General features: G+C 51.1%; 1 protein-coding gene and 1 long non-coding RNA gene across 3 annotated transcripts; both read left to right on the top strand.

Annotated features, from left to right (window-relative positions):
* Positions 1 to 327: 327 nt before the first annotated feature.
* NTF4 (neurotrophin 4) lies at positions 328 to 18,858 on the top strand. Its single transcript, XM_083470321.1, has 3 exons — positions 328 to 1,631; positions 14,429 to 14,807; positions 17,115 to 18,858. The coding sequence occupies exon 3, from the start codon at positions 17,136 to 17,138 to the stop codon at positions 17,748 to 17,750; it is 615 nt and encodes a 204-aa protein (XP_083326447.1). The 5' UTR covers positions 328 to 1,631; positions 14,429 to 14,807; positions 17,115 to 17,135; the 3' UTR covers positions 17,751 to 18,858.
* Positions 18,859 to 20,642: 1,784 nt separating this feature from the next.
* Positions 20,643 to 22,601, top strand: LOC310690833. 2 transcript variants are annotated; one of them, XR_014518177.1, is made up of 2 exons: positions 20,643 to 20,962; positions 21,903 to 22,601. It is a non-coding gene; the product is annotated as an uncharacterized lncRNA (long non-coding RNA). The 2 variants fall into 2 exon arrangements; XR_014518178.1 differs by having other exon boundaries at positions 20,643 to 20,972.
* The last annotated feature ends 2,262 nt before the right edge of the window (positions 22,602 to 24,863 follow it).

Raw genomic sequence — 24,863 nt, 5'->3', positions numbered from 1 at the left:
ATTGGCACCGATTGTGCCCTGTACATTTCAGGGGCACATGGGCACAAACTCTGTTTCCTAACTGAGTACATATTGCTCCACACATCTGATGAAGTCAATTCTGGCCCACAAAAACCCACACCATAATAAACCAGTTCGTATTCCTTATCCTTCCTTTCTTAGATTTGGTTGCGAGAAAGCAGCCGCTACCTAGGTTGCACATTATATTCGAAGCCACGGAATCATCGATCCATAGAATTGTAGAGTTGGAAGGGACCCCGAGGGTCATCTAGTCCAACCCCCTGCAATGCAGGGATCCTGCCCACAGCCGTCCCGGGGGGGGGGGGGGCGCAAATGACCAGCATTACAGGCTTCACTGTATTCATTTACATTTGCACCCCCAAAAGGAGCTCGAGGCGGCATACGTGGTTCTCCTCCTCCCCATATCGTCCTCACAACAACCCTGTGAGGTAGGTCAGGATGAGAGCAAGCGGTCGGCCCAAACCCATGGCTGAGCAGGGATTCGAACCTCGGTCCTCAGGCTCCAAATCCAAAAGCTTAACTGCTATCAACACCGTGCTGGCATTCCCAAACTGGGGTTTGGGTGTCACTGTGGGAAATGCCCTTTCTGGTCGTCGAGGCTCAGCTCGTCTTCTGGACCACAGAATTGTAGCGTCGGAAAGGACCCAACTTAACCTGCAGCGGTCCCACGTGGGGATCGAACCTGCAACCTTGGCCTTTTCAGCACCATGGTGCTCTAACCGACGGCGCTCTCCCAGGCTGGGTTTTTTTCCTCTCCTTCCTTCGCCCTCCTCCTCTTGTAGATTTCACGGGCTCTCTCTCGGAAAGCCGAGCCCCGGCGTGGCGACGAAAGATGAAGGAGGGCATTAGCTTAGATGCCTCGACGGGGTCCCCGAGGGGGGTGGGGGTCTCTTCTCGGACTTCCTCCCCCCCCCCCGCCCTGGCGCCGGGAGTTCGAGGAAACCCTCTGGGCGGGAGACTAGTCCGCGGTGAAAGACGCCGTCTCAGAAGGCGGGCATGCGCGGGGCCAGGTCACGTCTGCGCCTCGACGGGCGCCTGGCGGGCCCTTTCGGAGAGCGAGCGCGGCGCGGCGGGAGAGGCGGGCGTCGGGGAGGGCAAGACCGGGCAAGCTGCAGGGAGGAGGGAAGCCTCCAGAAGCAGGAAGAAGAGCGCAGCGCAGCCTCGACGGTCTCCCCTCCGTCTAGATTCCAACACCCCGCTCCCTCCTTCTGCCGATCTTCACTTTTCTTTCTTTCATTCTTTCTTTCCTTCCTTCCTTCCTTCTCCGGCACCTCCAAACCAGTTCCTCCGGTCCTCCTCCACCTGGGTCTTTCCCTGCTCTCCGCGCCGTCCCGTCCCCTTCTCCCCCCATTTGGGGAGCGGAGGAGCCTCCCTCTCCCTCTCTCCACCCCCCCCCCCTTCCAATCTCCAAGTCGTCTCCAGCAGCCTTTGCGCTCGCTTGAACAGCAAAGCGGGGAATGGGATCCCGACGGTCAGCGGCTCCCCTTGGGCGTGTGGAAACCTGAAGGCGCCCGTCTGGCTGGGAGAGGAGGAGGAGGGGTGCCCCCCTCACCCCCGATGCCAAGGGGCAGGAGGACGATGGCCCGGGGCGCAGCGAGGGCGCCGTAAAGGTAAGGAGGCGAATGGGCAAGAGAGAGCTAGCCTTGGTTACTCGTAAGGAAGCCAGCTTCCTAAGCTGGGGGAATCCAGCTGCAAGATCCCAATCCCTCACTAGAATTGACTTCCCTCCCAAAGAACCCAGGCGCCCGAGATTCCAGCCCCCCCCCCTCCCAGCACAACACGCACGCACCTTTCTGCCTAGGACCCAGGCGTCCGGGATTCCAGCATGCTAGCTAAATGGACTGTTACTCCAGAGGACCCAGGCATCCAGGATTGCCTTAACTCTCCCCCTCTCTCTCACACACAACCCACCCAACATTAGACCTCACTCCCCTCAGAAAGAACCCAGGAGTCCGGGCACCTCTGAAGCCCTTCAGGGCTTTGTGGCCCCCACTTTGCTGCCCGTCCATCCCAGCCAGGTAAAGGGGGAGGGGAGGACAAGTTCATGGTCAAGGGAAATATGCCACCTTACAGACACACACACACACGCACGCTCACATATTTGCCTACGAGTTGGGCTAGATGGAAACCAGCTGGAGAGAAGACGAACGAACGGAAAGGCGGAAATATCCCTTGCATGTTCGCCCCTTCACCCGCCTGGTTTGGATTACCTGCTGGTGATGGAAAGCAGGGCGCCTGGGTTCCCTGGAAAAGTGGGTGATGCAACGCACAGGGAAGCCAGGGTCACCCCCTTACACAAACACACACAAACTCGCCCCTTTTCTCCCAAAGTTGCAGAACCCAGGAAAGGTGGATTAGAATATTGACCTTTGAAAAGCAGAAATCCCACTAGGAAGGAACCACCCAGATTGCTAGCCTTGGGAGAGGGGTTAAAGGCCAGCGTGTTCGGATCTCAGCAATCTCCGTCCAGGGCTTACCTGGGATGAGGCGGGCTCCTGGTGCAATCAAATACTGTTGGACTGCTGCTCCCAAGCAAGGTGGGCAAGAGAAATGATGAAGAACATACCAGTCAGCTCCTTGATCTCCAAATATCATTGCACTATTTGGTTATTTTCTAACAATTCTCCCATCGCGGATCCCATGACATACATGTAGGTCCCGGGCTGTCTCCCATCCCGGCACAGACCAGACCCAGACCTGCTTAGCTTCAGCAAGGTAGTGGTTTCTTATTCCATTTAACTAAGATTTAGTCTTGGACCAGAGGCAAGAATTACAGGTGCCGGCTTGGTTATTTTGCATTACTCTTCCATCCCAGGCATTCTCAGGCAGTCTCCCATCCAGGTACTGACCTGGCCTGGCCCTGCTTAGCTTCAGCAAGGTGGCTGCATCTTGTGCCTTCGAGCCTAAAGTTTCCTCTACCCTCCATCCTGTTTCCCAGAGTTACACAGGCAAGACCTAAGCTTTTGTGAATAGGACAGGAGTTAGAGCAGATGTCGTACAAGAGTTTGCACATCTCTCCCATGCAGAGATGCACAGGAGGACTTGTGGCTTTGTAGACTCATTTTCTTGTATATCGTAATAGCCAGTAGAATCAGCGAGTTGCCTGAGAAAATAGATGCTCATAGGGAATAAACACATAGAATGCTCTCCCCAGGGAAGTTTGCCTGGCACCTTCATTATACACCTTTAGGCGCCAGGCAAAAACGTTCCTTTTTAACCAGACATTTGGTTGATCTGATTTGCATCCCATGCACTTTTAAAATGTGTTTTTTGTGTGTGGGGGGGTGCTATTGGGTTGTTGATTTTATTTTTATTATGTATCTTGTGGTTTTATATCTTGATTTTATTTTGTGAACCTCCCTGAGACCCCCGGGTATAGGGCAGTATATAAATTCAATTAATAATAATAATAATAATAATAGTCTGAAAATTACCTTATCCTCAAAGGGGTCCCCAGGAGTAGGTCCCAACAGTGTGGGAACTGAGTATTATGACTCGTTATGATTTTTTTCTGACTAAGGCCTAGTCTTCAGTATGTCAGGCCCCAGCACCACATTTAGCCCAAACATACATTCTTCTTGTTATTGTTCTTGTGTTACCATATCTGTGTTAGGGGACAATGCTGCTGTTGCAATCTAGTTTAGGTCAAGCTGGGATGGAAGGCTGGATCCTGATACATCAGCAGAGAACCAGGCTGTGTACGCAGTCCTGTTTACCCAGCACCCAGTGCCCTCCCACCACTGGTTTGGGAAGCGTAGTACATAGAGCTGTCAATACTTCTGGAATTTCCTGGACATAGCCGGAATATGGCAGTCAGAAACAGTGTCCGGGTGGAAGTTGCTGAAATGTCTGGGAAAATGTGGCAGTCCTAATAGTACACGTGGTGTTAGCCACACTCTGTATCTATCCGGTTTCTGTCCTGCAGTTTCTTACGAAATACTGCCTTTTGATGTGTTTTCCCATCAAAGCAGCTTTGATAGAAATGGAGGGGGAAGCAAGCAATCGAGTTGTGCTTTCAGCTGTTAAAAGTCTAGGTAAAGGGACTCCTGACCGTTAGGTCCAGTCGCGGACGACTCTGGGGTTACAGTGCTCATCTCGCTTTACTGGCCGAGGGAGCTGGCGTACAGCTTCTGGGTCATGTGGCCAGCATGACTAAGCCGCTTCCGGCAAACCAGAGCAGCGCACGGAAATGCTGTTTACCTTCCTGCCGGAGTGCTACCTATTTATCTACTTGCACTTTGACATGCTTTCAAATTGCTAGGTTGGCAGGAGCTGGGACCGAGCTACGGGAGCTCACCCCGTCGTGGGGATTCGAACTGCCAACCTTCAGATCAGCAAGCCTTAGGCTCTGTGGTTTAGACCACAGTGCCACCTGCTTCCCCGTTAAAGTCTACACAGCCCCAATGGCTTGTGGGTTAATTTGCTCTGAGTGATCACAGTAGCAGGGATGCCAACTTGAATAAAATATTGGGAGCCCCACATAATCGATCACAAGACGTGGGGTGCACACAGCATTTGAATGGCAATGCCCATCAACTTGGGGGGGGGGCTTGCCCCTTAAATATTTGGGGGGGGTGAAGGGAGCTCAGCTCCTAAGAGTTGGCACCTGTGAATTACCCAGCCTAGTGGCTTAGGTTCCTGGGTGCCCAACCTCATAGCTTAAGGCCTGCTCTATTTTTCTAGAAAAAGAGGTGACCGAACTCAACATGAATGCCTCCCTTGTTGTGCCAACACTGAGTTCCAGTGAGTTCCAGCTGGGGGGGAAAGCCCTCCTTAAAGCCCAGGCAGGCAACCTGCAGCCTCCATTCTTCTCTCCAAATTCCTTCCTTCCTGTTCCCTCCTTTGGGAACATTTGGAAGAGGCAGTATTTTATGTGATAAAACAAGACAATAAAAAGCAACAACCACACACACACACAAAACCCTTGTTGTATGGCTTGGGGAAAAGAAGCTCTCCACCCCAGCTGCCTGACAACGGATTAGTAGGTTTCTGCCATATATCTATGTTTGTGTATGTTGCAGATCAAAGTGAAGAAAGGAATTACTTTCACTGGCTTTCCAGAAGAGTAGCTGAGCTGTTTTTATTGTGGATTAGTTAATCCAGAACACTTTTGTCTGTGCTCATCATCAACTGTGGCTCCACCCGTCACCAGCCAGGGCTTCACCTAATAGTAGCCTACCTGCCACACACACACAAAACACACACACACACACACACACAGAGAGAGAGGAAAGCAACCCTCCGGAGGGAAAATGGTTCTCCATAGTCACTGGCTTAGTAGGTAGAAGCTATCTGAATTCTTTTCGAGGGTCAAAAAGATGTCAGGACGCCTGGGTTCTCTGGAACAAATCGGATCTCCTCTTAGCCCAAGTCTCTGGGAGATTCTTTAGTCACGCGATCCAAAGGCTGAGAGGCCTTCCTCTCCGCGGCCTTTTGTCCCAAGAGCACCCTCAGGTTCTGAAGTACGCCGGTTCCCTCCAGCTTCAAGACTTGGTTTCCTGGGGCAGCAATCGCACCAAGGCATCTGCTTTCACTTCAGGGTGAATTCAGAGCTGCTTGATTGACAGGGCGAGGCATCCAAGTGTTGCTAACGCCTTCAGTAGGAGAGAGGAATGGGGGCAGGTGCTGCGATGTTTTCGCACTCCCGGGCGCTTTATAGCTCAGAGCTGCCAACTAGGCAAGGCTGTAAAATGTCCTGGAGGGGAGATGGGGTGGAAAGGCGGCTTCGGTGCGGAGGTTTGTGGGGATGTGGAGAATTCTGGGCCTCCTGGGTTAAAAGGGTTAATTTAAACAATGTTGAAATTCGGGCAGTCTGCATTTCACCAGGTCTTTGGGTGCCTGCGCCAAGGATCCACACAGGCCTCAAAATCCTGGCGTTCACTTTGGCAAATGCAAGTTTCTAGTCTTCATGCACGGGCGGCAGAGTCAGGGCTTGGGTTGTGGGCAGTAGTCATACAGGAGGGCTTCAGCACTTTGCATGCTGCTTCTTGTCTCCCCCTGGAGTACGGCCGTATTTTTTGCTCTATAAGACTCACTTTTTCCCTCCTAAAAAGTAAGGGGAAATGTGTGTGCGTCTTTATGGAGCGAATGCAGGCTGCGCAGCTATCCCAGAAGCCAGAACAGCAAGAGGGATCGCTGCTTTCGCTGCGCAGCGATCCCTCTTGCTGTTCTGGCTTCTGAGATTCAGAATATTTTTTTCTTGCTTTCCTCCTCCAAAAACTAGGTGCATCTTATGGTCTGGTGCATCTTATAGAGTGAAAAATACGGTACTTGCAGGTCCTATACAACCCGCTTCTCATTGTTCACCCTTTTTCCTCCTTCTCCGCAAGCCTACATGCATGTGTGACAGAGGTGGGGACGAAGCTTCGATTTTAGAAATAGAAAGGGGAAAGGCATTGTGGAAACAAACCAAAAACCCAGCAATTGCCACGGAAATCCAAGCTGCGGGAAATGGATTGTCTTGTACAGAGAGCTTGGGGCTGCCTTGCTGCAGAAGCTGATCTGCTGCTGCCTTTGGGTGTGGGCAAAAGAAGGCCGAGACGCCCCACCGAGGGAGAGGAAATAATGAATGGGAGACTGGGAGCCCCCTCTGCGGGAGCTGCGGGCCAGAACTCTGGGCATCCTCCACAAAGCCGCAGCTTCCTGCTTGCTGCTCGGTGCTCGCACTGCTCGGTGGCAGGTCGCAGCCTGCCCGGTGCTAAGCTACGCATACCTCCTTGGAGCAGGGGCTGGTTCCCCTGCGCTGACTGCCTGCAGCTTCGCACAGCAGCAGCACCCACAACCCGCCCCCCCCTCTTCCGCGCGGGAGGGGGAGAGGTCACGGGCACTGGGCACTGGGGGGGGGGGAGGAGAACAGATAGATGCTTCTGCCAATAGCCCAAGGGTCGGGCTTAACTCTCTTCAGAGTTGTTTGCTTAGCCACTAGGCACCACTCCCTTGCCAGGGAAGCCAGGAGCCCAAGCCTCGCCCTGCTCTAAGCCAGAGAACACTGGCTTCCAGAGTCCTTTCCCCAGGCTGCCCAGCCATGAAACAACACCGTTCTCCCCCACCCCAAGGGGGCTCGATCCCCCATCCCTCTGCCCTAACCTGTTTGGATTCCAGTTTGTTCCTGGAGACCATTGAGCTTGTAGCCCCTTCTTTCCTTCCTTCCCCTTGGTAGGGAAAGCAGGAGTTCTATAATCGTAGAATTATAGGGTTGGAAGGGACCCGAGAGTCATCTAGCCCAACCCGCCCCCTGCAATGCAGGAATCTCAGCTAAGGCATCCATGACAGATGGCCGTCCAACCTCTGCTTAGAAACCTCCAAGGGAGGAGAGTCCACAACCTCCTGAGGGAGGTTCCACTGTCAGAACAGCTCTTAGCACCAGAAAGTTCTTCCTGATCTTGATCTCCGTGACTTGAAGCCATAGGTTGGGGTCCTGCACTCTGGAGCAGCAGAAAACAAGCTTACTCCATCTTCCACGTGGCAGCTCTTAAGGTATTTGAAGATCGCAGGTGGCGCTGTGGGTTAAACCACAGAGCCTAGGACTTGTCAACCAGAAGGTCGGAGGTTTGAATCCCCGCGATGGGGTGAGCTCCCATTGCTCAGTCCCTGCTCCTGCCAACCTAGCAGTTCGAAAGCATGTCAAAGTGCAATTAGATAAATAGGTACCGCTCCGGCGGGAAGGTAAACAGCTTTTCCGTGCTCTGCTCTGGTTCGCCAGAAGCGGCTTAGTCATGCTGGCCACATGACCCGGAAACTGTACGCCGGCTCCCTCAGCCAATAAAGCGAGATGAGCACCGCAACCCCAGAGTCGGCCATGACTGAACCTAATGGTCAGGGGTCCCTTTACCTTTACTTATCATGTCTCCTCCTCTCAGTCTCCTCTTTTCTAGGCTAAACATATCCATCTCCCTCAAGCTTAAGGCTTGGTTTCCACACATTTGATCATTTTGGTTGCTCTCCTCTGTACCCGTTTCCATAGCCCTTTGTGATCGGGGTGTGTGTGCAAAAGATGGAGGACCAGAGTGGCACCAGAGTCGAGCCAGCCCATCACAGATTTGCCCCCATCCTCTCCCCCCTTGCTGAGTTTATAGATCATAGAATTGTAGAGTTGGAAGGGACCCTGAGGATCATCTACAGTAGTCCAGGGGTCAGCAAAGCTTTTCAGCAGGGGGCCGGTCCACTGTCCCTCAGACCTTGTGGGGGGCCGGACTATATTTTGAAGGGAAAAAATGAATTAATTCCTATGCCCCACAAATAACCCAGAGATGCATTTTTAATAAAAGGATACATTCTACTGATGTAAAAACACACTGATTCCCAGACCATCCACAGACCAGATTTAGAAGGCAATTGGGCCAGATCCGGCCCCCGGGCCTTAGTTTGCCTACCCACGATCTAGTTCAACCCTCTGCAATGCGGGAATATGGCAGATCTCCCCTACAGGGATCGAACCTGCAAGCTTGGCATTATCAACACTGTGCTCTAACCAACTGAGCTATCCAGGCTGAGCTCTATAATGGCAACACTAAGGCTGAGGAGGAAGAAGGTGGCAGCTGGTGCCGCCCCATGGACAGGATGTAAGGAGGCCAGTCAGTTGGGCGCTGGCTGAGATTGTGGGTCATCATTGTCCCATCTGTCCTAATGGACAAATTGCCACTTTACAGGGCCCTAACTCCGTCCCAATTCCTTTCTGGCTCCCCTTAGTCTGCCCATGCCTTTCTCTGGATGTGGGAGTTCGGGAGATGCCGGTGCAGTCTGTCTTGTTTGTGTCACACACAGCCTGATCCCCGTAACCCCCTTCCATGCAATCGCTCCCAGTCCTTCACAGGCAAAGAGACGGCTTATTCCCCAATCGCCTCCTAGTCCCTATCCCTCCCCCCCCCCACTCCACCCCACTCTCCTGTGTCCCCTCCAGGATGAATGGCAGGGGTGAGGAAGGTAAAGGGATATAGATTCAGCTCAGCCAAGATTGGCTGCTGAAGGATGGCAGGGGGTGGGGGTGGGGGGGGGAGAAAGGGAGAGCGGGTGGGGGTGGGGAGTTAGAGCTCCATCAGTGTCAGTTTCAAAGGCGAGAGGGATTAGCTACCCTCCCAACCCCATCCCCCACGTGGCTGTCCTCCCCAGATGTTGCTACATCTGGATCCCATTCCCCTGGCTCCCGGCAGCAGCTGCAGGATTCGCAGGCGTCACCTGATGTTTCCCAGCTGCCCCTGGGGTGGGATGGGGCGGCGGAGAGCGTTTGAGTTAAAAAGGTGTTTCGTAAGCCTCTATCTCCACCCGGGAAGTGGCTTAAGACGGAATCAGACCATTGGTCTGGCTGCAGTTCTCCAGGGGTTCCAGACAGCGGTTCCCTCGGTCTAAACCACTGAGCCTTTTGGACTTGCTGATCAGAAGGTCAGCAGTTCGAATCCCCTCGACAGGGTGAGCTCCCATTGCTCAGTCCCAGCTCCTGCCAACCTAGCAATTTGAAAGCACGCCAGTGCAAGTAGATAAATAGGTACCACTGCGGTGGGAAGGTAATTGGCGTTTCCATGCACTCTGGCTTCCACCACGGTGTTCCTTTGCGCCAGAAGCGCTTTAGTCATGCTGGCCACATGACAAACGCTGGCTCCCTCGGCCTGAAAGCGAGATGAGCGCTGCAACCCCATAGTCGCCTTTGACTGGACTTAACCGTCCAGGGGTCCTTTACGTTTCCCTTTACTTTTTTCTCTCACATCCTTACACCAGAGACGCCTGGGATCGAACCTGCAACCTTCTGCATGCAAAGCAGAGGCTCTACCACTGAGCCAGTCTTTGGGAAGAAGTGGGTTGCTTGTGGCGTGAGCTTAGACTTCAGGGCCAGCTCAGCATCACAGCATTTCAATTCCAGGAGGTGGAAATGAATTTCAGTTCTCTTGAATTTCAGTTCAAGAGACATGCTTTTTGAAAGGGACCCTGGAATTGGATTTACCAGTTGTTGTCTGCTTAGCCACTTGGCACCACTCCCCTGCCAGGGAATCCATGAGCCCAAGGCTCGCCCTGCTCTAAGCCAGAGAACACTGGCTTCCAGAGTCCTTTCCCCAGTCCTTGGTGTTGTTCCCAAAACAGGGCTACTAAGAAGCAAGGTGCGAGAACCCTCAAGTCTGAAGAAGTACAGAAACAAATTTGGAACACCATAAAAATAAAGGAAGCAAAAGGAAACACTTTCCCCTAGGGTTAAATTATTATTATTATTATTATTATTATTATTATTATTATTATTTATTATTATTATTTATACCCCGCCCATCTGGCTGGGTTTCCTCAGCCACTCTGGGCGGCTTCCAACAAAACACTAAAATACAATAATCTATTAAACATAAAAGTTTCCCTAAACAGGGCTGCCTTCAGATGTCTTCTAAAAGTTTGGTAGTTGTTTTTCTCTTTGACATCTGGTGGGAGGGCGCTCCACAGGGCGGGTGCCACTACCGAGAAGGCCCTCTGCCTGGTTCCCTGTAACTTGGCTTCTCGCAGCGAGGGAACCGCCAGAAGGCCCTCGGCGCTGGACCTCAGTGTCCGGGCAGAATGATGGAGGAAAGGAAAGTTACTTTAGTAAGAGGGCCTGGGAGTTGCAGCCAGTAGGTCAGAGGCATGGTCAATACGATAAGAGGAATTCAGAGACATATCTTGCCCTTTCTAGCAGTATCCTAAGGAGAGTATGTATGGTTGATTTGCTCAGACCTTGGAAGGATGACACTCCTGTTTGAGAGCAAGCGTACAGAGCAACATTTTGGTGTAGCTTCTACCCAGTGTTTGGAATTAGCCAGGCGCCAGGCGCATTTTGCACCTGGCTATCGACAACTTGAGGGATGCGGGTGGCGCTGTGGGTTAAACCACAGAGCCTTGGACTTGCCGATCAGAAGGTCAGCAGTTCAAATCCCCACGACGGGGTGAGCTCCCGTTGCTCGGTCCCTGCTCCTACCAACCTAGCAGTTCGAAAGCATGTCAAAGTGCAAGTAGATAAATAGGTACCGATCCGGCGGGAAGGTAAACGGCGTTTCCGTGCGCTGCTCTGGTTCGCCAGAAGCAGCTTAGTCATGCTGGCCACATGACCCGGAAGCTGTACGCTGGCTCCCTAGGCCAATAAAGCGAGATGAGCACCGCAACCCCAGAGTCGGCCACGACTGGACCTAATGGTCAGGGGTCCCTTTACCTTTACCTATCGACAACCTGGGACCAAGTGAAGATGGCTGGGTGCCAGGATGGTGCCTGACACGTCTACCATCTGGAGGTGCATGCCTGGGGATCATTGGATCAGGACTGTTTTTACCCACTGACACCACATCCTGTAGAATTCTGCCCGTTATATTTTATCTGCATGATCAGAATGAATTTCAGGAACCAAAATGCTTTTTCTGTGCAGCCTGAGCAGGAGCAGTCGCCATTAATAATAGCCAAATATATATGTGGGCTGTTCCTGGATCAAGCGACTTTTCTTCTTTGAAGTTCTCAGAGCTCTTAACCTAGCTCAAGGTCGTCATCTGAACTAGCCAGATGTTTCACTGAGAATCAATCAGTCAGTCCATAAGACTTTAGAGCCATCTTTCCCCAAAATGGCAACCAGACCTTCCGTTTTGGTGACTGTAACCCTGGTTTAAGGAGCCACTTAGCACCTAGCTTATATATCTGAGTTTCTAGAGCACTGCTTCCTCAGTATAAAGGTAAACGCTACTGGCTGACAGAGGACCGTGACAAGTACCAGAGCGCACGGAAACGCTGTTTACTTTCCCGCCAGAGTGGTACCTATTTATCTACTTGCACTAGTGTGCTTTCGAACTGTTAGGTTGGTAGGAGCTGGGACAGAGCAACGGGAGCTCACCCCATCACAGGGATTTGAACCGCCAACCTTCTGATTGGCAAGCCCAAGAGGCTCAGTGGTTTAGACCACAGCGCCACCCATGTCCCTTCTTTACCTTCTACTGTATGGCATATTGTGGTGCTCCATTCCATTGTCTGGTAGGGGGATTATGATCAACAAACGTAACCCAGATAGTTTTGCAATGGTCTGGCGATTATCAGCTTGTGGTAACACAGAGGCAGGATATATCACTCGTGGCACCAGCCTTGTGAGTTGCTCTCCCTGCCGAAATACAAGAGACCCCCATCGATATTGGCAACCTGCCAGCTCTTGACAACAGACCTGTTTAAACAAGCATTTCCCTGATCTCCTAACCCGAACCTCCTGTTTTAACTGCTTTAATGGACTGGTTTCCTCACACATTTTAATTGCGGATGTTTATTTTAATGTTTTGGCAGGATTGTTTTATTGTGTCTTTCAATTACGCACGTTTATGTTCTTTTCGTAATTGGTTTTATACTTGTAAACTGCTGAGTAGCCACTTTGGCAATTATAAGTGGTATATAAATTAATTAAATCGTCATAAATGAGGGGTGTGTCCTGCATGATCTCTTGGGTGTCTTCCAGCGCCCTTGGAACATTAAAAAATAAAATTGTTCTTGATGTTATCATGTGGATTACAGCAGAGGTAGCCAACGTGCTGCACTCCAGATGTTTTGGCTTCAGGCAGCATGGCCAATTATACAGGATGATTGGCAGCTGTAGTCCAGAACATCTGCATGGCACCATGTTGGCTGCTGATGGATTAGGAACAAGAGCTGGGAAGGGCACTTGCATTCTTATGTTCTTTGCAAACTGGGTGGGATCCAGAGCAGGTGTTATGTAGAACCATGTCTCCATCCTGAGTTCTTGGGGAGGAGAAAGATCGAGTGAGCTTTAGCCATGGGACAGAGATCCAGAACCTTCTGGATTCGGTAAAAAGGCAAGAGACATCGCAAGGTTCTCTGAAAACACTGAGCACCTGTTGCAGTGTATCCTTACCTCCTAGTAGTTCTGCTGTTCAGTATTCCTGTCAGCCAGCCACACCCTCCCTGAGGTAACTGGGATAACCAGCCTCAAACATGCTTAATTCTATTTGATGCATGAAAGGGTTAAGACCATAGAGCAGAGTTTTCCAGACTTTTCATGCTGGTGACACATTTTTTAGGTATGCATCATTTCGTGACACTAGCAAACCAGAGGTTAAACTAACCCTTTTCCAGCCCCGGGAGGAGCGCAGGGAGCCTTTGCATGACACACCTGCACACTGCAGCCAGAGCATTAATGTGTCGTGATGCACAGTTTGGAAAGCTCTGCCATAGAGTAAGCTGTCCTGCCAGGCTTAGCTCACCTTGGGAGGGACTAGATAATCAACGTGTGAGGTCTGAACTGCTTGCTCCACTTCAGACCGCATGGCTCTCACAAGCCAATAATTTAGGAGCTTTCATCACTTTAAAAGGTAAAGGTAAAGGGACCCCTGACCATTAGGTTAGTCGTGGCCGACTCTGGGGTTGCGGCGCTCATCTCGCTTTATTGGCCGAGGGAGCCGGCGTACAGCTTCCGGGTCATGTGGCCAGCATGACTAAGCCGGTAAAATGCTGTTTACCTTCCTGCCGGAGCGGTACCTATTTATCTACTTGCACTTTGATGTGCTTTCGAACTGCTAGGTTGGCAGGAGCAGGGACTGAGCAACGGGAGCTCACCCCATTGTGGGGATTCGAACTGCCAACCTTCTGATTGGCAAGTCCTAGGCTCTGTGGTTTAACCCACAGTGCCACCTGCGTCCCTGTGGAACTAAATTAACAGTTCGCAGGATTCTTGGGGGGGGGGGGTAAAGCATGTTAAATGTATGGTATGCCTCCCTCTTCTTCTTTGGCAATCACTTGTAGTCGAATTAGATTGTCTTCCATGAATATGGTTTTAACAATGAGTCCATAAGTGACTGTGGAGGCCAATTCTGGATCCATACCTCCGTCCACAGTGGGGACATAGATTTCCGGGCAGGAGTTGATCACGGTGAGGATTTGCCAAACATGCCTTCCTCTTAGCATGTATCGTCTTGAGTTCGTGTTTATGGTGTGTACACAGCCAACTGAAACAACGGAAGGTTGGAATATGTCACAGAGGGGATTTTATGCAAAGGTGAAGGTACTAAACCCCCTGAGGATTTTTGCAAGGAAACCTGGGACTCCTCAATCTTGTCCAGGGGTCGGCAAGGTTAACCTTGCCTGGGCCAGTTCACTCAAGCAGAGATCCCTTCGTGGGCCAGATTGCACATGTGTGTGAGCACACCCACCCGTGATTTCCAGCTTTTGCGTCTCCATAGACGTGATTTCCAGCTTTTGCATTTCCATAGACGCGATTTCTGGTGCCGCAGAAGCGAGTCCCTGCACCGTGCTGCGCCAGTTTAGCACAGCGCACGGGGACTCGCTGAGCAGGCGGCTCAGTTTGGGGGCAGCTTGTAGACCGGTTAAACAACCCCTGTGGGCTGTTTGTGGCCCGTGGGCCTTAGGTTGCCTACTCTGATCTTGTCCATTGAAGAGTTTGTTTTTTTGTCTCCTCTGCCAGATGCTGTGAGTAGCATCAAGCCCTCAAGTGAATGACACCCCAGAGCATCTTCCTGTCCTCTGAGACAGAGACGAAACACTTGCTTCCGTGAGAAAGGTCCCTTCTTCTTGCTCATCCCGTGGAGAAGCAAAGATGCAGCGTGAGATCTGCAGACGTCCCAAGGAGCCTAGACTTCTGGGCACGTGAGCTGTGAGGAAGCACCAGCACCCATTAAGGGACAGGGCAGCAGAAAGCATCTCCTGCTGCAGAAACAAAAGGATCCCTTCCTTCCCAGACTGGCTTACATCAGGGAGCAACACAGCAGGACGCCAGCCTGGAAGGTCATGATTAAAACCTGGAATCTGCTTGGCTGTGATTGAAGAAAGCATTGAACCCACAGGTAACTGTCCCGTCACCCCATCTACTCCCATCACCATCAATTGAATTTACCGTACTTTTCCATGTATAAGACGAGGTTTTTTTCTTAAAAAGTTACATCTAAAAATTGGGGTCGCCTTATACATGGATAAGGGACGCAGGTGGCGCTGTGGGTTAAACCACAGAGCCTACGACTTGCTGATCAGAAGGTTGGTGGTTCAAATCCCCGCGATGGGGTGAGCTCCCGTTGCTCGGCCCCTGCTCCTGCCACCCTAGCAGTTCGAAAGCATGTCAAAGTGCAAGTAGATAAATAGATACCACTCTGGCGGGAAGGTAAACGGCTTTTCCGTGCGCTGCTCTGGTTCGCCAGAAGCGGCTTAGTCATGCTGGCCACATGACCTGGAAGCTGTACACCGGCTCCCTCGGCCAATAAAGCGAGATGAGCGCCGCAACCCCAGAGTTGGCCACGACTGGACCAACGGTCAGAGGTCCCTTTACCTTTTATACATGGATAGTGCATAGGGTGGGACGTGGGATTGGTTCCTGCTACGAGCCAGAGATCGTCAGCAGCTATTGGGCATGTTGCGGCAAAGGCTGGGGTTGATTGGTTGCCGCTGTGGCAATAGGGCGGGCAATTTGTGGCTTTCAGCGTCAGGCAGATGGGTGAGCGATTTTCGGCAATCTCTGAAAAAAGGCTTAACAACTTTATGCCACCCCCCCAAAAAAAAGCTCAAAAATTGGGCAGTCCTCCCCCACAAAAGCTCAACAACTCTTGGCAACATCCCCTCATTTTCTTAATTTTGAGTCCCCAAAAATAGGGGGTGTCTTAAACATGGGGGTGGGTTATACATGGAAAAGTACGGTATATGTCTCTCGCTGCCCAAATAGGCTTCTGGCAGTGCAGTTTCTAACCATGTCTGCCCAGAAGGAAGTCCTGTTGTGATGCAGGAATAACACTGCAAGTACATTTGCAAAGTTAAGCAGGGTCTGCTATGGTTTCAAATTGGATGGGGGACCACATGTTGAAATTCCTGCATCGCCCCAGCCCTTGAGGTTCTCATCTATCTCTATGATTTTGTTATTCTATTGAATTCAGTAGGTCAACAACTTTGCCAAAAGAAGCTTAGCAACTGTTTGAAATATGGCAACTGTACCATAAACCCCATCAAATAGCTCTGTGCCCTGTCCAATTGTTGCTTTGTGGTGCCAAAATACTTCTGACCCTGTTTTGAGCTAACCTAAAGGCAAATTCTGCCAGTATTTTTAATTTGCCATTTTCACTGCCTGTTTGTACTGTTTCACTCTGCTGGTGTCATTTGTACCTGTTGCTGCAGCAATATTTTTAAAGAGGTTTATTATTTATCTTTTGTGTAACACAATCGTTATACAGCTTGATTGTATAGTGGATGCTCAGGTTATTTATGTGATCCATGCGGGAGGCACGTTCGCAACCGGCAGCGTTTGCAACCCGCAGCGCCGTGTCTGCACACACGCAGGTTGCGATTCGGTGCTTCCGCGCATGCACAAAGTGTGATTTCAAAACCCGGAAATAACCCATTCCGGTACTTCCGGGTTTCGGCGCGTCCGTAACCCGAAAAAACGCAACCTGAAGCGTCTGTAACCTGAGGTACGACTGTATTAAGATCTCTCTAAGTGCCTTGCAATAGGTAATAAACTGATCTTTTTTAAAAAAAGAAAGAAAAGATACTTATTCAAAGATATACATAAATATATACCCATTACAAAGTATCTTTTTTATAATATACTACTGAGATAAAACAGCTACTTAGTCTAGAAGAGAACAAAGTCAGAAGGAAGAAAAGAGAAGGAAAGGAGAAATCAAAAGAAAGAGAACATGAGAAAAATAAATAAATACAGTGGTGCCCCGCAAGACAAATGCCTCACAAGACGGAAAACCCGCTAGACGAAAGGGTTTTCCGTTTTGGAGGTGCTTCGCAAAACGAATTTCCTATGGGCTTGCTTCGCAAGACGACAATGCCTTGCGAGTTCCTGCGGGTTTTTTCCCCTCCCCCCCTTTTCTAAGCCGCTAAGCCGCTTATCAGCTGATCCGATCAGCAGATAAGTCGCTAAAAGCCGCTAATAGCGCTAATCCGTCAATGGGCTTGCTTCGCAAGACGAAAAAACCGCTAGATGAAGAGAATCACAGAACGGATTCTTTTCATCTTGCGAGGCACCACTGTAATAAAATTATCTATGAAAAATAGTGAAAATAATGACGGGGATCCATAGATCTGTCTCATTTTCTCGAGCCCTTTGTCGGCAGGCATGCAGCATTTCTGGAGACTCATTTCTCTCCCTGTCTTCCCAGGTCCCCGCCGCGCAGAGAGTGATGCTTGTTCTGTTCCATGCCATGGTCACGCCACTGCTCTGTGTCATCCGTGCTGCCCCCCTTCCCAGCGCCAGTACCCAGTCCAACGCCACCGATGTCCTCTGGGCCGAGACCCCCCTGAGGGACTGGGACCTCTTTTCTCCGCGTGTCACTCTTTCCAACAGCGAACCGGCAGAGCCGCCCTTGCTTTTCCTCATGGAGGACTCCAGCGCCCAGCCGGCGCAGGCCGCAAACAGGACTCTCAGGTCCAAGCGGTCGTTGGACGGATCCCTCCGCCGGGGAGAAATGTCGGTGTGCGACAGCGTCAACGTCTGGGTGACCAACAAGCGGACAGCCGTCGACATCCGCGCCAAAACCGTGACGGTGCTTTCTGAGGTCCAGACGCTGACCGGTCCGCTGAAGCAATATTTCTTCGAGACCAAGTGTAACCCGGCTGGGGGCACGGCGAGTGGCTGCCGGGGTGTGGACCGCCGACACTGGATCTCTGAGTGCAAGGCCAAGCAGTCGTACGTGAGGGCCCTCACTATGGATTCCGACAAGATTGTGACCTGGCGCTGGATCCGAATCGACACCGCGTGTGTCTGCACCCTGCTCACTCGTACTGGTCGGACGTAGGGAGACAGGCGACTGGTAATCTACCTTTGTCACTTTGGCTACTGAAGAGATGGAGATGGAGCAATGGGACCACTAGGCCCAAGATGGCCGCCCTTTGGCCAAGGGAAATGTGCATGGTTCCCATTGGACAAGAAGAAAGGTGTGTGGTCCTGGCTGATTGTCAGGCCCCAGGCTGCCTTGTCTGGCTCTGCTTATTGCCCCGCAAAGTCCCTGTCAACAAGGTTCATCGTCGCAAACGTGGCCATTTGCTAGACGGGAGAGACGTTGTTGCTGCACTTCTACAGTGGAGAAGCAAACTTTAAGCATTATTGAGATGCAGCCAGGCAGACCTTGTGGACTGGAGGGGCCATGATGGGGCCCCTAGTGGTCAAAACTTCATACCTGCCACATGTGTCAGGACACTGGGGTCTTGTGGGTGCTGCTTTAGAGTCACTACAACCTGCCTTTGGCTGCCTCTCTCACACACACACCAATGCTGCCATTGTACCCTTGCGGCGCACAGCAGACTCCAGAGTCCTTCCCTCAGCGCAGTCTGCGAGATCAGGGCTTTTCGACTGCCTACCCTCGGGGAACCTGTTCCATCTCGGCGCGTTTGCCAAAGATTCCCTGCGTGTGCACGGCAGGTGGATCCTAGGGAATGTTTTAGGGCGTGTTGTCTGTACACACATAGGCACCAACCACCCCTGCCAGGCCTTATCGCTTCTTTGTGGATACCAGACGCACGCAGCCTCGATGCAGGTGCCGAATCTGCCACTTTGCATGCGCCCCACTTTCCCTTTCAGCGGCCGATTGGAGTGGGAGATCCATTGAATCTGAAGTCCATCACGACTGATATATTAATTGAGGAGCCTGGGATAAGCGTCTGAGAGATCCGTAGGGTTCTTTTGGAACATACTTTTTCAGGGGAGGGGGGGATTGCTAGGTGTAAGTTTCCTTCTGGAATCTCCCTTCCCTCATTCTCTTTCCTCTCTTCATATTTATTACCTCCCTTCCCTCCAGCTACAGCCTGTGTCTGACCTGATCCTGTCGTCTTAATTATTAACTTATTTGCGTTCATTACTCTGGAGGGGGGGGGGATGATTTCTAGGAAAGTGTGTGAGATGTCTGTGTGTGGAGGTGGGTGGGGAGGATTAAAAAACAAAAAGACATGTCTGCCTGCTGCTTGGATTTCCTGTGTCCTGAATGTCTTCCTTTTGGCTGGGGGGGGCGGGGGCGGGCTCCTGGGTGGGGGGAAGGAGCGTGCAGAAAGCAAGACTCATGGGAAAGAAATGTGGGTGGCAGCCAGCACCTCCCTGACAGCCCAAGCCTTCCTAGTAGCTCTCTCAGGCTGCATATACAACAAACATCTAAAGGCACCTTTTGCACAGCCCCAAAAGAATCCTGGTAACTGTAGTTTGCTCCATGCAGAGCTACAATTCCCAGCACCTTTAACCAAGTACAGTGGTAAGGTAAAGGTACCCCTGCCCGTACGGGCCAGTCGTGTCCGACTCTAGGGTTGTGCGCCCATCTCATTTAAGAGGCCGGGGGCCAGCCCTGTCCGCAGACACTTCCAGGTCATGTGGCCAGCATGACAAAGCTGCTCTGGCGAGCCAGCACCAGTGCAGCACACGGAAATGCCGTTTACCTTCCCGCTATAAAGCGGTACCTATTGATCTACTTGCACTTAGGGGTGCTTTCGAACTGCTAGGTGGGCAGGAGCTGGGACCGAAAGACGGGAGCTCACCCCGCCGCGGGGATTCGAACCGCCAACCATACGATTGGCAAGTCCTAGGCACTGAGGTTTTACCCACAGCGCCACCTGCGTCCCTAGTACAGTGGTACCTCGGGTTAAGTACTTAATTCGTTCTGGAGGTCCATTCTTAACCTGAAACTGTCCTGAGGTACCACTTTAGCCAATGGGGCCTCCTGCTGCTGCCGCGCCACCACTGCGTGATTTCTGTTCTCATCCTGAAGCAAAGTTCTTAACCCGAGATAATATTTCTGGGTTAGCAGAGTCTGTAACCTGAAGCGTATGTAACCCGAGGTGCCACTGTACAGTTCCTGGTATTCTTTTCAGGTGGGGAGCCTTTAAATGTGTGGTGTCCACATGCTGTGTTTTGCACATCCACACTATCATCCAGGGGTCAGTAAACTTCTTCAGCAGGGGGCCGGTCCACTGTCCCTCAGACCTTGTGGGGGGCAGGGCTATATTTTGGAAAAAAGGAAAAAAAATGAACAAATTCCTATGCCCCAGAAAGAACCCAGAGATGCATTTTAAATAAAAGGACACATTCTACTCATGTAAAAACATGCTGATTCCCTAACCGTTCGTGGGCTGGATTTAGAAGGCAATTGAGCCGGATCCGGCCCCCAGGCCTTAGTTTGCCTACCCATGCTATAGTCCTCACCTGCTGTAGCTTTGGAAGGGGAAAGTGTCCTTTGGCCCTGAGCGCCACCTGATGGCTTGATGTGGAGTTGCAAGTCCTTATGAAGAGTTGGGCTGCCTTTGGGCAATGGTCTCCAACTGTTTTAGACCTGTGGGCACATTAGCAAACCAGAGAAACCACTGTGGGCACCACACGCGTGCCTGCAGTACTTGCCACCCTCCCCAGCTGTAATCTCCATGAAATGCCCGAGCTGTGATTGGACAGAGGCAAGTGCCTCTATACAGTCGTACCTTGGAAGTCAAACAGAGTCCGTTCGACTTCCAAAACGTTCGGAAACCAAAGCGTGGCTTCTGATTGGCTGCAGGAAACTCCAGCAGCCAATCGGAAGCCGCGGAAGCCCCGTCGGACTTTCAGCTTCCAAAAATAGTTTGCAAACTGGAACAGTCACTTCCGGGTTTGCGGCGTTTGGGAGCCAAAACGTTAGAGAACTAAGCTGTTCGAAAACCAAGGGATGACTGTATATATCTAATAAGTTCTGTCAGATTCTAGTTTAGTGCAGCCAAATAACTTCAGGCCCCTGGCCCTGTGGAATTCGTGAAACTACCCAAATGTTCTCTTCAGCAGATTCTAGTTGGCCAAAGTCCTAAAAGACACCATATCCGGGTACCGTACTTTGACCTCTTGTTTGCTGTAGCCAAAAAAAAGAGAGAGCTCTGTTGACTTACAGTGGTCTGCAACGGCAGCACTGCGAATGTCATCAGAACAGAAAGGGGAGAGAGAGTGATAGAGCAAGAAAGGGAGAGGAAAGAAGAGTGAATCAAGAAGCAGAGGAGAGAACAGATCCCAGTAGGTAAAGGTAAAACAAAATTACAAAATTAAGAAGAAAATTTCCCGCGGTGCAGGTTGCTGTTGTTAACAATTGGGCCCTGGGTCTGGCAGAAAAGTTGGGGAAATCACTTTTATAACAGGTGGAGGGATGGACACAATCTGCCCTGTCATTCCCTCTATTTGTGAAGTTCAGGAGGAAGTACTGCTGGAGTGCTGGATTAGGCCTGGGAGACTGGGCTTCAAATCGCTGCTCAGCCATCAAGTTCCATGGGTGACCTTGGGACAGTCACGATCTCTCAGCCTAAACTACCTCACGGGCTTGTTGAGAGCCTAGGAGCCAATTCCTAGGGGCCAATATATCTTTGTCTCCCTCCCCACCCATAAAATATTTGAGGGGGCTGCCCATCCCCCAAGTTGGCACCCTTGGTTAAGATGGAGAGGAAGAGAACCATGTACAGTGGTACCTCAGGTTACATACGCTCCAGGTTACAGACTCTGCTAACCCAGAAATATTACCTCAGGTTAAGAACTTTGCTTCAGGATGAGAACAGAAATCGTGCAGCAGTGGCGCAGCAGCAGCAGCGGGAGGCCCCATTAGCTAAAGTGGTGCTTCAGGTTAAGAACAGTTTCATGTTAAGAACAGACCTCCAGAACGAATTAAGTACTTAACCCGAGGTACCACTGTATACATTACCTTGAGCTCTTTGATGGAAAAGTGAGATATAAATGTAATTCAATTTTTTTTTTAAAGAGTTATCAGCAGGTTTAGGGGAGCTCCAAAATTTGCGAAACTACGAAAATTATTGGGGGGCAGAGAAGCTAGGATTTGCCCTAAATCCATGAGGTTGATGTGGCCTTTGGGGGGGGGGAACCACGTGCTGGCAACCTGTGTTGTGGATGGGACGTTTTATTGGCGAACGCATTTTCCCAGGCTTGCCTTTCCCCACTTCCTGCACAGGTTCCCCATCATAGAGGAAGCCATGCTGATTACTGTGGTCACCGCATGGCTTTGCGTCGTCTCTCATGCCACCCCTCTTCCCAACGCCGCCGACGTCCTCGGCACTCATGCTCCTCTAGTCGGGGACGAGGAGTTCCTGTCTCCCCGTGTTGCTCTTTCTAGAAGTGAGCCGACCACCCAACCTTTGTCGGACACTGCTGAGGCGATGTTGGCTGTGTGTGACAGCACGAGCACTTGGGTGGCAGACAAACATACAGCTGTGGACATCCGTGGCAGGAATGTGACGCTGCTCTCTGAGTTTCAGACGCCTCACGGCCGGCTGAGGCAGTACTTTTTCGAGACCAAGTGCACACCCAGAAGGGGAACTGCGGGCGGCTGCCGCGGGGTGGATCGAAACTACTGGATCTCTGAGTGCCAGACGACCCAGACCTATGTGAGGGCCTTCAGTATGGATTCCAAGAAGACTGCTGCCTGGCGCTTTGTCAGGATAGACACAGGGTGTGTCTGCAAAATACGACCGCAGCAGCAAGACGCAGCGGAATATGGCGGGCAGGAGATATCATAACAGGCTTTGCTGGGGCATCGGGCGACCCTGGGAGGCCTTAGCCACAGGTCTTTGGGGATAAGGGCCCACATCGCCTTCGCCTTTTGAAACAAATAAACAAATGGAGTCACCACCCCCATCTGTGCCAAGCGGTAGCCAGATTCCAGAGTCATGTTTCCATTGGGAATCGAGACGTGTTGGAGACGGTCATGTCTTTAAGAAAAATGGCTTCTTAACACCTATTCACGCCCGAGTCTCCTTTGGAGAGCATTAGATCTCAAGAGGGGCTTGTTTCCCCAGCAACGCAGCACTGGATACCCAAGGCACCGTGAACCCCATATCCCTGCCCCTGTGCCAAGATGGCCTTCACACACACACACCCCTCACCAAGTTCTACCTATTTCCTCCTTCTTGTTCCCAGAACACCTCTTGCCCCACACAACTCCTCACCTACCTGCTCGCTCCCCCTACCCAATTCCAAGCCCTGTTTTTCAAAAGGGCACGTTTTTCCTGTGTGACATCACACCACAGGAGCCAACTCTTAGGAGCCAAGGGGGTCTTTGCCCACCAATAAAATATTTGAGGGGGCCGGGGACCCCCAAAGTTGATGGGCATTGCCATTAAAATAGTACACATTGTCAGTGTTTGAAAAAGAAAAGGTTCTGACCTCCTTTTTACTCCTTTGCCTAGTCCTCAGGCCTTAGTTGGCACAAAAGAGTCTTTGAGAAAGAGTACTTTGAAGAGTATTGCTGCTTTTATTCTTAAAAGTTGTCTTCTCCAACCACGACCGACAGCTTTTACACACACCAAACGCAACCGGCTTTCTACCATCCAACCAACTCACACCCAACACTATCATTGAACACTCTATATATACAGGTACAATTTGGTGAAAGTCATTGTAGGCCGCTAACTCATGCTGACTTCGTTCTTTTAGCATTAAAGAAACAGCGGCCAATTTTTAGCCGTGGCACACATGCACTGTGTCATGTAATCAATTATGCGGGGTGGGGCTCCCCCCCCCCCATTTTAATTCAAGTTGGCCCTCACTGGTTCTCAGGGTTGCTAGGAACATGCATGAATCCCCTGGATACAGGGTGGTACAGTGGTACCTCAGGTTACAGACGCTTCAGGTTACATATGCTTCAGGTTACAGACTCCGCTAACCCAGAAATATTGCCTTGGGTTAAGAACTTTGCTTCAGGATGAGAATAGAAATTGTGCAGCAGCAGCGCAGCAGCAGCAGCAGAAGGCCCCATTAGCTAAAGTGGTGCTTCAGGTTAAGAACAATTTCAGGTTAAGAACAGACCTCTGGAACGAATGAAGTACTTAACCCGAGGTACCACTGTATATAAATTCAATAAATAAACCAATAAAATGCACCCCACCCTCTCCAAATCCATCCCACCCACCTGGAACTCCAAAAGTGATAGTGTGCACTGACCCTGAATGCCATCGGATGGCTGAAAGTAAAATGGCAAGTCTTTATTATTGGAGGTGTGGGTTGCAGTCAGGGGCGCGGACTTATAAAAAATATTGGGGGGGCCCGGGAAAGCTCATGAATAATAAATAAGCTCATGAATATGCAGATAAAGTGGCGCCGCCTCCTCGTGAGCAAATAGGGGAGAGCGTGCTGCGCCTATTAATCAGCTCCGAAGGAAATTGGGTGGAGCTTTTGCTCGGGAGGGAGGGCAGGAGGCATGCAGCCCGACCCTGTGCATTTTGGGCTGGGGGAGGGGCGGCGGTGGCGCTCTGCTGGAGGGGCGCCCGAGATTATTGAGGGGGCGGAGCCCCCCCAAACAAATTTTTGAGGGGGCTCGGGCCCCCTCAGGCCCCATGGAGTCGGCGCCTATGGTTGCAGTTGATGGGTGCTCCTTAGGATCGCACACGAGCTTTGGGCATCAGAAGCCTTGGGGGAGTCTCTCAGCTTGCAGAAGTACAAAAGCCCTCTAGAATAACATCATAAGGAACCCTGCCTCCAAGCAGCCTGCATGGTCACTGACTATTTATGGATTGATTATATTCATATCCTACCCTTTTTCTCCAAGGAGCTCACGGTTTCGCCCCTGCCTCATTTGAGCCCCACAACAACCCTGCGAGGTTCTGTGAACCTCATGGCTGAGTGGGGATTCGAACCCTGGACTCCCAGGTCCTAGTCTGATGCTCCAACTGCTACAGCACACTGGGGAAAGCAGGGAGGAAGGGGAAATGGAACGGAGCGGATGGGATGGGATTCTGAAATTCAGCTCTCCACCCCTCCAACGTTATATTATAAATATAATATATAATATATAAATATTCCCTTCACTGGCCCCTGCAGCTCAGCAATATCTGGAGGGACCTTGGTTCTCCGCCACACCTGTGATAGCTGGAAAACACACGATTTGAAGAAAGCACCCAGCTGTAAAATTGCAAAA

This window comes from Podarcis liolepis, assembly GCF_965112155.1.
Source record: "Podarcis liolepis genome assembly, chromosome: 13".
Taxonomy (NCBI): domain Eukaryota; kingdom Metazoa; phylum Chordata; class Lepidosauria; order Squamata; family Lacertidae; genus Podarcis; species Podarcis liolepis.
The sequence above is the reverse complement of the archived record's forward strand: the minus strand, read 5'-3'. Positions and strand labels throughout refer to the sequence as shown.

What these genes read in the sequence shown, in the direction of transcription:
- NTF4 (XM_083470321.1), top strand. Translation starts at nt 17,136, where the DNA reads ATGCTTGTTCTGTTCCATGCCATGGTCACGCCACTGCTCTGTGTCATC.